The sequence below is a fragment of the Mauremys mutica genome, chromosome 1, assembly GCF_020497125.1.
Source record: "Mauremys mutica isolate MM-2020 ecotype Southern chromosome 1, ASM2049712v1, whole genome shotgun sequence".
NCBI lineage: Eukaryota > Metazoa > Chordata > Testudines > Geoemydidae > Mauremys > Mauremys mutica.
In genome coordinates, this window is record NC_059072.1 from 357,852,192 (window position 1) to 357,863,585 (window position 11,394).

The window sequence follows — 11,394 nt, forward strand, 5'->3', positions numbered from 1 at the left end:
GGTTTGCCTTAGAGGTGGAAAAACCCCAGCCTAGGGCTGTGACTGCCCTGTTTGAGCAATTGGTCCTGATTTGGCACTCTCAGTTGGGTCCCGCCAGAATCGCTCCGTCACAGTCATCAATAAGTTTGTTTAACTGTTTATCTTTACCAGTGAGTTTGCCTGAAGTGTGTGGCAAACGTGCTCACATCAGCCTTTGCAAACCTATGTCCACTCACCATTGCTGAATTGGTAAACCAATTAATAAATCTGCACTGCTCGTCTTGAGCAGGGCAAGATGGTATATTCCTGGGGTACAGTGCTGGGAGCTGGGGGGAATTGGCTCTGGTGCCTTTCCCTGTGTGATTCATGAGTGGCTCTGGGAGCATTCATGCAATCCAACTGGGTGTGAGGCTCCACATGTGGTTGTGCTGAGTGATAACAGCACCTGGAGGGGTTTGCTGCTGGTCACTCACAAGGTATTGTGAGAGACAGCCCAGGCTGGAGACAGTTCAGGGAGCACAGGGGTCCCACAGGCCCAGGCTGCACCCTGGGAATCCTGTCACAACTGTGTCCAGTTCTGGTGCCCTCCTAATGGCCCAATCTGGCTATTCAGAATATCTATATACAGCTGCAGTTGGACCTTTGATTTCACCAGTGAGAAATATTGTCTTCTGAGCAAATTTGATATAAAAGTGAGACATGGGACCCCACAAACTGCCCTGTTACAGAGTCACCTGGCCGAGACCCAGATTAAATCCATCTACTGTATTAATGAAAATACTCCAGCTTAGTTCATTTCTGAAAAGTCTTTTACTGAAGTCATCAAAAGTCGGTATAAAAATTTTAGCTTGACTGGAATACAAGTAACTTATCTAACATGCACCCATGTATAGCTCTACCATTGTAAGACAAATCCCACCTGGAATAGAACTATGAGCTTCCATTTTGATCTAGTCATCGGTAACGTACAATCAAAGTTTGCCCAAGCAGGTACCAGCGACACTCCCTCCATGTTCCTGGTTTCCCTTTGGAACGCTGGCAGAATAGCAGGACGACTTTGTATCTGGCAAGTCCCATCGCCATGATTTGTGTTAGAGAGAAAAAGTGAGCAACACAAATAGGACAATTTAGAAACCAGCAAACAGCTTCAGAGCAGCAACGTGGACCAGGATGAGGGATCCTCCAAACAGTGATGGGCTCAGAACACCGGGGAAGACCAGGCCTCTTCTGGTAGCTGTTAATAGGAAAAAGATCAAAGAATTGATAGGAAATTATTTCACACTGACAGAGATCCTTAAAGATGGACATTGGTTTCCTTCCCAACGGCTACTGGAACCTGCTTATGCCAGAGGGACATGAATCCATTTCCCCTTAGCAGGACACTCCAGCCTGGGACATTCACCTCACTGGTGAGAGATTTCACCTGCTTCCTCCCTCCTCAGCCAGCTTGTTCCTTTGGTATCAATCACTGGGGACCATGTTTCCCCCAAGACAGCCCCAGAGGCTCCGATTTGGAGCTTGTTGTCTGCTGCATAAGTGTATTCCAGTTATGGGTAATAAAGACATGAGTCTGTGGAAACTGGCCACAGACACCAGTAACACCATTTCTGTTCAGTTTTTTTATTGGCTTTAGGGAAAATGTAGAGCTGGGCAGAGAAGGCTCATTCCATTTTGTGGAGGATTTTGATATTTCAAAATTTGGTTTTGTTCAGACTTGGAATAAAAAACCCCAGAATGTCTAGAGAATTTCAAAAAGGGAACAGTGTGTTGCCTCTGGGGCAGTGCCCCAAGCAGACTGTCCCAGAGTCAGGGGCACTGGATGTCCTGGGGTCTCTGACTCCTAGGCAGCCCACCAGCCAAGCTGCCAAGGAGCCAGGCGGGTGAGCTGGCCAGAACCCAGGCAGCGTTCTGACAGAACAGTGTCGAAATCAAACCAGCTCTGCAAAAGGTTTGGAGTTTGGCAAATTGAAACATTTTCTCGTTGGAATTTGACATCCAGATTTTTCCAACCTGCTCTGGTAAAACAGTCCTGTTTAGTCCTTTGAGAGGATGTAGTTCCACGGGGGATAGAATGGGTCTAGTTATGAGAGGAGGGAGATAGACACACTTGTGGTGTTGAGTTAGGGGATGTATGTTCAGCTTATAGTTCAGAACACTGAAGATGAATTTTTAGTCCTCTAAGGCAGGCCTGCACAACATGCGGCCCGCGGAGGCTCACTGTGTGGCCCACGGGGGGATTCTAAATCCTGCGCACATGGCGCTCTGCGGGCAGCCCAGAGCCCTTTGAATCCTGGCCACGGCTGAGATTTAAAGGGCTCAGAGCTCCCTGCCGCTGCGGGCAGCCCAGAGCCTTTTGAATCCTGGCTGTGGCTCCGGCGGCCGGGCTGGGGCTGGGATTTAAAAAGGGCTCGAGCTCCCCTCAGCGGCAGGAGCTCTGGGCCCTTTGAATACCTGCCCCAGCCCCACAAAGCTCTGGTTCCCCCAGCCACTGGAGCCCTGGGCCCTTTAATTTGCCCCTGAGGGCTCCCAGCCACCTCTTCAGCTGGGAGCCCTGGTTGACTTAAAATAAAGTATCACCTCTACCCCCAACCTTCCTTTTTGGCCCACAGCTGTTTTGGTGGGGCAGTGCTGGGGAAGGAGGGTTTGTTTCCGCAGGGCTGGGCGGCGCTGGCGCAGGGTGTTTCCACAGGGCCCGGAGGTGCTGGGGGTGTGTGTTTCTGCGGGGCCGGGGGGTTTCGGCCCTTAGCTGTTTTCTTTGGAGTAATGTGGCCCTCACCGCTTTACGAGTTGTGCAGGTTATTCTCCTTAAATTTTCTTTTCTGAAATCAACTGCGTGTGGAATTGAGTCAGACGGGAAGATTCTCAGATACTAGTCATGAGCTCCCTATGAGAACCTGGATAAATAGACAGAACGTGCAGTTCACCCTCACTTATTTCTCAGCTGGTTTCATGTGACATGTTTGCCTGGTGGGGTTGCTCTCTGCTCTGCACTTCAATACAGAGGTCGAGTCACTTTCAAAACAATGAAAACAAAAATTTTCTTTCTTACCAGAGTTGTAAACACATGTTTCGATCTTCTCTCCTACAGTACAAAACAGAGTCAGTGAAATGGGATCTGCCCAGGTAGAATTTTCAACTGTATTCTACTATTTCCAAAGAAACATGGGAGCTGTTGGGCTGCATCTAGCCTGGTATCCTGTCCCTGACTGAGGTCAGGCCCAGCTGCATCAGGGGAAGCTGCAAGAAACCCAGGAGGGGAATAACCTACACATAGAGGAAATTTCTTCCCCAACCCGGGCAGATAGTGACAGCCTTTTGTCCTCAGGCCTAAGGGTTTATTGCCCTTTTAAAAACAATTAGTTTATCCTACGTAACAACTGTGGAGATTCTGTCTATATAAATGGCTATTTCTTTTTTTTTTTAATTCTATTGAGCTCTTGGAGTCAATGAGTTCCACAAGTTAACACTGCATTTTTATATAACAGGGCACATACCCTTTTACTAGTTTAAATATGTTGCCTTCAGTTTATTCTTGTTTTATGAGAAAGTGGTAAATTATACGCTGCCATTTCCCCGTCTCATTTATTATGTTGTCCATCTCCATCATGTTTGCTTTTGTCTTTTCTCTTAGCTCAGCCATTCCAATCTCTCCCATAGAAACCTCTCCAGACCTCTGGTCACTTTCACCCCTTGTCTCTGAACTTTCTCCACCCCTGCCCCCGATAAATCTTTTAGAGCTCAGTGATCAGAACCAAACCTAGTATCCCAGGGAAGAGTGCCCCATTGATTCATGTAATGGGGTTATAATTAAGGCTGTGAGTCTGTCCCAGAGGTCATGGAAGTCATGGATTTTGAGACTTCCGCACCTGGTAGGTGTGACTGAGCCCAGGACCACCTGAGCAGCTCAGGAGGCTCCAGCGCCAGCCACACTGCCCTTCTGTTTCCCCTCCCCTGCACCCCACAGCAGCGGTCCCAGGCCAGCAGGGGCACCCCCCCCACCAACAGCAGTGATTGTCCTGGGATGCCCCATTTCCCCCCCACCCCATGCAAGCATCAGCGGGCAGGGCCATCCTTAGGATTTAGGGGATCCCTATGCAGTATTATTAAACTGGTGCCCCTATGCCCAACGGCAGCCCGAGCTCACAGCCTGGCGGTGGGGGGAGGAGGGACAAGGCAGCAAAGGATAAGACGATGGGTGGCCCGCCTCACAGTGGCGGAGAGTCACAGTTCTCTGCAGAGACCCCCGTACCCTCTCCCTCATGCAGAATGGACATGCAGAAGGTACCTAATTAAAAGCACTAAATTTGGGAATTAAAAATGTCATATAAACTGGGACCATATAGAACATGGCTTGCAACCAAGGTCCTGTAGTGGCACCAAATCTTATGTAAAGGGGGTCATATAAGGTGTCTAAGACCAGGTTATGGGTTGCTGGTTATGATTATGATGTATCATTTTGTAGTTGAAGTTATGAGTATTGGCTCTGTAGTATCTGTATTTCAGATCTGTGCTATGTTTCTGGGAGACATCCCAGACAAGTTTGGTGTTAGCTCTGCCTAGCCTGCTTGATGGCCCATTAAGGACCATCAGCTACACAATTGACCCATGGAGAGAAGGCAGATGCGCCTTGTAACTCAGCAAAGTATGCAGGAACTTGCCCATGTGACTCCAGACTCCATTTTGCTGTAATTTTCCACAGTAAGGACAAAGAGGTGTTCTTACACCTGGAAAAGCCTATAAAAGGCTGATGCCTCATCTCCATCTGGTCTTCAATCCTGCTTCTTACCTCTGGAGGGACTTTGCTACAAACTGAAGCTCTGCACAAAGGACTGATGACCCATCCAGCGGGGGATGTTCCAGAGACTTGTTTTGAACCTGCAGTTTATTCAATCACTGCTACAAGCCTGAACTAAGAACTTTGCCATCACTGTATGTAATTGATTCCATTTAACCAATTCTAGCTCTCATCTCTACCTTTTTCCCTTTATGAATAAACTTTTAGATTCTAAAGGATTGGCAACAGCGTGATTTGTGTGTAAGATCTGATGTGTATATTGACCTGGGTCTGGGGCTTGATTCTTTGGGATTGAGAGAATCATTTTCTTTTATTGGGGTGTTGGCTTTCATAACCATTCATCCCCAGGACGAGTGACACTGGTGGGGATACTGGGAGACTGGAGTGTCTAAGGAAATTGCTTGTGTGACTTGTGGTTAGCCAGGGGGGTGGAACCGAAGTCCCCTTTTGTCTGGCTGGTTTGGTTTGCCTTAGAGGTGGAAAAACCCCAGCCTAGGGCTGTAACTGCCCAGTTTAAGCAATTGGTCCTGAATTGGCACTCTCAGTTGGGTCCTGCCAGAACTGCATCGTCACCCCCCCCATACCCTCTCCCTCACGCAGAATGGACATGAAGAAGGTACCTAATTAAAAGCACTAAATTTGGAAATTAAAAATGTCAGTCACAGGTGTTTTGATATGCCCTGAAGTTTGTCAGACATTTATTAGCAAAAACGTTGTAATAAGAGTGAGTCAGCTGTCTTGCTGAATCCAACATTAAATATTATGGAATACATGATGCAGCTCTTCTGTTTTACATTTTCTTAATCAGTATTTCTAAGCTGATTTTATATTTTAAATATACTCTTAAGCCTTCATAAAGTAAACATTCCCGATTACCACATATTTAACTCAGTGAAACAAAGACGTTATTTTAAGTTAATCAGTCAGAGGTTTAGTGTGTTCATAACAATGTTCATTTTTTTTAGAAAAAGGAAGGCTAATTTACTTTGTGATCTTCATAACAGACATGTTTATGAAATTGCACCAACTTTAAAAAAATGTTTCCAATGTTATAGGCATAACCGAAGATTTTATATCTTAAGTACTGATTTTGCTGGAGGGTTCTCTTAAAACTAGTTGTGTGTTTTAGACTATATGTCTGAAGATCCAAGCATTTAAGGCTAAAGATGATTGTACATCTAAAAATCTATGCAAGGATTTTTTGAGATGTGATTTTTATAATCTTCACCCACTCACTAATGAAATATTTTTAAAGCAAATTTTAAACTAAGGTCCTGTACACTGACCTGTTCTGAGTAAATATTAGTCATGCACAACTGTTTGTCAGGGCTTGGCTACACTTGAGAGTTGCAGTGCTGGGAGTTGCAGCGCTGGTCGTGCAGCTGTGTAGGAACAGCGCTGGTGTGTGGCCACACTCACAGCTACCAGCGCTGCAGTGTGGCCACATTTGCAGCGCTGTTGGGAGTGGTGCATTATGGGCAGCTATCCTAGCATTCAAGTGGCAGCAACGTGCTTTTCAAAAGAGGGGGGTGGGGTGGAGTGTGTAGTGTGACAGGGAGCGGTGGGAGAGAGAGAGAGAGAGAGAGGATTTTTGGAGCCGACACTGTGTATTAGCTCCCTGCCTTGAAAATCAGAAAATTTTCCAAACCCCTTACTCTTAATTGCAAACAGCCTGCAGACCAGATAAGAAGCACAGACTTTCTTCCCCCCCCCCCCACCCGCCGTTTCTCTCATCAAACAAACACTCAACCCCTGTGAATGAGGCAGGCAGGGGTTTATCTCATTTGATTGTTCACAGTCACAGATTGATCACAGCAAACAGGAGCTGTGTTTGTTTAGATAAGCAGCTCCGGGAGCTCCGGAGCTCCGAGTTCACAACAAAACAAAGAGAGGCTGCATAACAAAACAAAAGAGAGTAATTTACTTAAAAGCATTCTGGGATATCTCCTAATACCCTGGAGGCCAATAACAGCGCTGGTGTGTGTCCACACTTGATGAGCAGCGCTGGATCACCAGCGCTGCACTCGCTACACCCCAAGCAGACCAGGTGTTCAGCCAGCGCTGCAGCCAGGGAGTTGCAGCGCTGGATGTGCCTTGCAGATGTGGACAGTTACTAATTGCAGCGCTGGAAAGCCTCCACCAGCGCTGCAACTCACAAGTGTAGCCAAGCCCTCAGGCCTTAGCTACACTGGCGCATTACAGCGCTGCAACTTTCTTGCTCAGGGGTGTGAAAAAACACCCCCCTGAGCGCAGCAAGTTACAGCGCTGTAAAGCGCCAGTGTAAAAAGTGCCCCAGCGCTGTAAGCTAATCCCCTCAGGGAGGTGGAGCACCTGCAGCACTGGGAGAGCTCTCCCAGTGCTGGCGCTGTGACCACGCTCGCACTTCAAAGTGCTGCTGCAGGAGTGCTCCTGTGGCAGCGCTTTGGAGTTTGGAATGTAGCCAAGCCCTCATAAATTCAGAAACTGACAGTATATACCTGGGGTTGGCAAATGCCTGTTAAATGGCTTTATTACCTCTTGAATGGCTCTTTAACAGTTTCAGTGTTGTGCTAATAGGTCTGGCAGGCTGGAGGCTTTTTCCCTTTTAACTACTAGATCCCCCTCCAGAGGAAGACTCACCTGGCTGCAGCAGCCAGCAGGAAGGGTCAGAACAGGGATAGGAAAGCCTGGAACATGGACACTAAGACCCAGTGGTGCCCCAAATTTTCAGGTGCTCTATGCAGCTGCATATGCCTAAGGATGGCCTTGTCAGTAGGTACCCCAGAGACCTCAAACACCCAAGATTTAGTCTGGGGTATATAGGATATCTCCATTTTATTTATATATATATATATATATATATATATATAAATAAATATAAACTTTCTCTCAGAGCTAGAAGGGACCTTGAAAGGTCATTGAGTCCAGCCCCCTGCCTTCACTAGCAGGACCAAGTACTGATTGTGCCTCAGATCCCTAAATGGCCCCCTCAAGGATTGAACTCAACACTGGGTTTAGCAGGCCAATGCTCAAACCACTGAGCTATGCCTCCCCCCCCACCCCACCCCACCCCACCCCACCCCATAGTAAAAGGCATGGACAGGTCATAGGGCTGTGATTTTTTGTTTATTGCCTGTGACTTGTCCATGACTCTTTTTAAGAAAAATAGCTAAATCTTAGCCTTAGTTATAATATCCCCACATTGTTCTCCAGCTCATCATTCCCGCTGCATGGTAACGTTTTGTTTGCTTTATAGACTTTGCAGCACCTCGAACAGAGATTTTCATTGAGATTTAACCTAAACTCTCTCCACAATGCTGGCCAGGTTTCCTTCTGAGCTGATACAGCTCATTGACAATGCAGTGAAATTATCCCTCACAATGTGCGTTACCTTGACTGTGTGTCCGTGAATTTCACCGGATGTTGAGTTGCCCATTCACCCAACTTGGTTAGATCTCTCTGAAGTTCCTCATGGTCGTCCCTAGTCCTGACTGCCCCAAATAATGGGCCATCTGCACACTAGGCCACCCCACTGCTCCCTTTCCCACAGCCTGTGGAGGAGCTGCTCTGCCAGAGCTCTTGTGGACTCTGTAAGGGTGTGTGTGTGTGTTGAAGACTCGCAGTGATTTGGGGCCTTCACCTGTCTTTCTAGTGCTCCCATCGCCATGATGTCTAGGCACCTACTTTCCTCAGTGAGCACTTAGGACCCAGTGTCCACCCACCCCAGCCCTCTCTAGCAGCAAGAGTCGTGGCAGCCTGTCTCCCCCAGCCCTGGTGCCAAGTCCCCAAGTCAGCGTCCCTCTCATCAGCTCTCCCTGAAGTGGGGTTTTCAAATTCTCCACAGCAAACAGGCCCACACAAATATTTCTCCTGTTCAGCCCAGTACTCACCGCCCAGCTCTGTGCAGTTAAAATGCCTGCAGGTCTGTTTTGTGCTCCAGAGGTCAAAGCGGTTGTTCCCTTTGCGGGACACACTGAATATCTCATGGACTGGGATTAACACTTCTTCTTGGTCAGGATTGTACGACAGGGCCTGTATCTTCACGCCGAAGCACGTGTGGATGGTGAAGACTGTGCCCCCTTTGCTAAACTCCTCAGCCACTCTTTCATTAATAGATGAAGAGGCAAAGCGTCCAAACCTGATGTTACCCCCCTTGTACTCAAAACTTTTAGGATCCCCCCGGTACACCACATTGCACCCCTCCCGTAAGACCTGTAAAGCTCTTGTCAAATAATAATGAAAGGCTTTGAAGGGGAAATGCTTCATGTAATCATCTCGAGATTTCCAAGACCTGTTTACTGCTTCATTAAATATAGTTGAAAAAACTTTGTCGTTGTCTACCCTGGTGGGGTCAGTATAGGCTATGAGGGCTATTCCATACTTATCATAATCCCTGAGGGGAGAAGTAATTTTCACATCTTCCCATTTTTTTGTTGCATTTTCCCACACCATGCTAAATGGTGGGGACATTTCCTCCTTTAGCAGTTCATGTGCTTTTTTCTCCATTTCTTTAGTACATCCTAGATACTGGTCGTCAAAAGCATCATCCATCATGCTCAGCTGCACCTGACATTTTGCCTGGGAGAATAAAGGAAACATAGGGTCATATTAGCATTTGTGTTACAATAACACCTAGAGGTCACACCCAGAATTGGGGCCCTGTTGTGCTCGGCCCTGTACAAACACACTAAGAGATGGTCTTAGGAGCTTACCTCTAAATAGACAAGACAGAGGAAAAGTGGGAGAAAGGGATGGAACATTTAGTCACTATCATCAGTGTGTTGCTTGGCAAATGTTATGTTGGCTCTATGATTTTTTGGGGGGCGGGGCATGGCACACCTGAGGACTAGCAAGCCCTGTAATCATTACAGATGCATTTTTAGTTTACCTGGGACTTTGTTAGTGTAATAAATATATTGTGTCTAGATGTAGGGTTAGGCAGAAAGGGATACATTAATAGGGAAGACAAAGCCTGGGGAACAAGGGACATAGAAGGAAGGGAGTTAGGAGGGACTGAGATCCCAATCCACTCCCACGAGAATATCTAGAAACCACCCCCATTTACCTCAGCGGGAGTCAGTGGGTTGCCATCTCCGTATGCCAGCCATGCACTGCATGCTCTAGGGCTGGCGGTGCCCATGGGACGGTTCCATCCATCATCCAACCCCCAAATGCACATGGAGGATGGCAACACCGTTGTGATGGGTTGTATAAACCCCACACTGGTTAGGGGTTAATCGGAGTCTGAGCCCCTTTAGGCTGCGGGGTGGCACCTGGAGGGTGTTACGCATAGGTGGTGATCAAACCCGGCTGAGGATGTCCCCTCTTGGGCTAAAGGCAGAGAGAGGCCTGGAGCCAGCACTGGAGGGCCCAGAGCCAGGAGCAGGCCTAGGAGGCTGGGGGCAGTGAGGGGAGTTGCCTCAGGCCCAGAGGATGTTGGAGGCAGTGTTGGTAAAGCCTAGGGGCCATTTGGACTGGAGTTTGAGGGGCTGCAGGGTGAGGAGGAAGCCTGAGAGAGGCAAAAATTGGTTTAAATTTGTTCTTTTCGTTTGGGATTGTGTTGGGGCAGGAGCGGCACCAGGGTTTTTGGCGCCCTAGGCGCAGGGCTGGCTCTACCCATTTCGCCACCAGTCCCGTGGCTCTGGTGGACCCCCCGCAGGTATGCCTGTGGATGCTCCACCGGAGCCGAGGGACCAGCGGACCCTCCGCAGGCACGTCTGCGGGAGGTCCACCAGAGCCGCCTGCCGCCCTGCCGGCAAAATGCCGCCCCCCCCCCCCAAATCCTGGCACCCTAGGCGACTGCCTAGGTCACCTAAATGGAAGCGCCAGCCCTGTGTTGGGGGACTCCACGGGGGAGCCCTGCGAGCCCAGCCCTGAAAGGAGGGTGAGCTGTGAGAGGCTGTGCGGGCTGGAAAAAGGCTGTGGTAGGAAGATATCCATGGAGGCAGCAGCAAGGAGTCTGACGGAACAGACCTTGGCTGCTGCTCAGAAGGTCCCTGGACTGGAACCCAGTTTAGTGGGAGGGCCTGGGGGCCCCCTACCAGCCACTGCAAAATGTGGTGTGGGTCCCTGATTAGACACAAACTGTCAGAGGTGGTCTCAGTGAATTTGATCCTGCCTCAGCAGGGGGGCTGCACTAGATGACCTTTCGAGATCCCTTCCAGCCCTACACGTCTATGGGTCTAAGGCAGTATGGCTGCCTGCAGAGCCTTGAGCAGAACCACGAGAAAACACAGAGTGCTTCCCTGGCAAAGTTCAAGAGTTTACCTGAGGGATTCCCAGCCAGGTTTGAAGACAGAAGTATGTCAAGGGGATCAGCAAAGACTTCATCATGGTTCCAGCTTCCCCGGTGTGGCTGCAGGAGAATCCATCAGGAACGTCAGTGAAGATTTGGGGGAAAAGAACACATCAAAACCAAATATCCTCCCCATTGTTTCACTGTGATCCGTTGTTCCACATTCAGTTACTGGGATTTCCCAGGCAGGAATTGCTCTCTCATGGATTGCAGCCCAGCCATAACGGAGGCGGGTTTGATCCTGAAATACAGTTCTCAGCTGGAGGGGTGGGCAGTAGCTGTGGGGAAATCTTGATTTCACTTCCTGAAGGATTCTGGAGGGTGGAAATACTGTACCTAGTGCTGC

General features: G+C 48.6%; 1 protein-coding gene across 1 annotated transcript; it reads right to left on the reverse strand.

Annotated features, from left to right (window-relative positions):
* Positions 1-990: 990 nt before the first annotated feature.
* Positions 991-11,086, reverse strand: LOC123374070 (ecto-ADP-ribosyltransferase 5-like). Its single transcript, XM_045023518.1, has 4 exons — positions 11,021-11,086; positions 8,644-9,331; positions 3,029-3,061; positions 991-1,213 (listed from the first exon to the last, which is right to left on the reverse strand). Exons 1-4 carry the CDS (start codon positions 11,084-11,086, stop codon positions 1,107-1,109), a joined length of 894 nt encoding a protein of 297 aa, XP_044879453.1. The 3' UTR covers positions 991-1,106.
* Between the last annotated feature and the right edge of the window lie 308 nt (positions 11,087-11,394).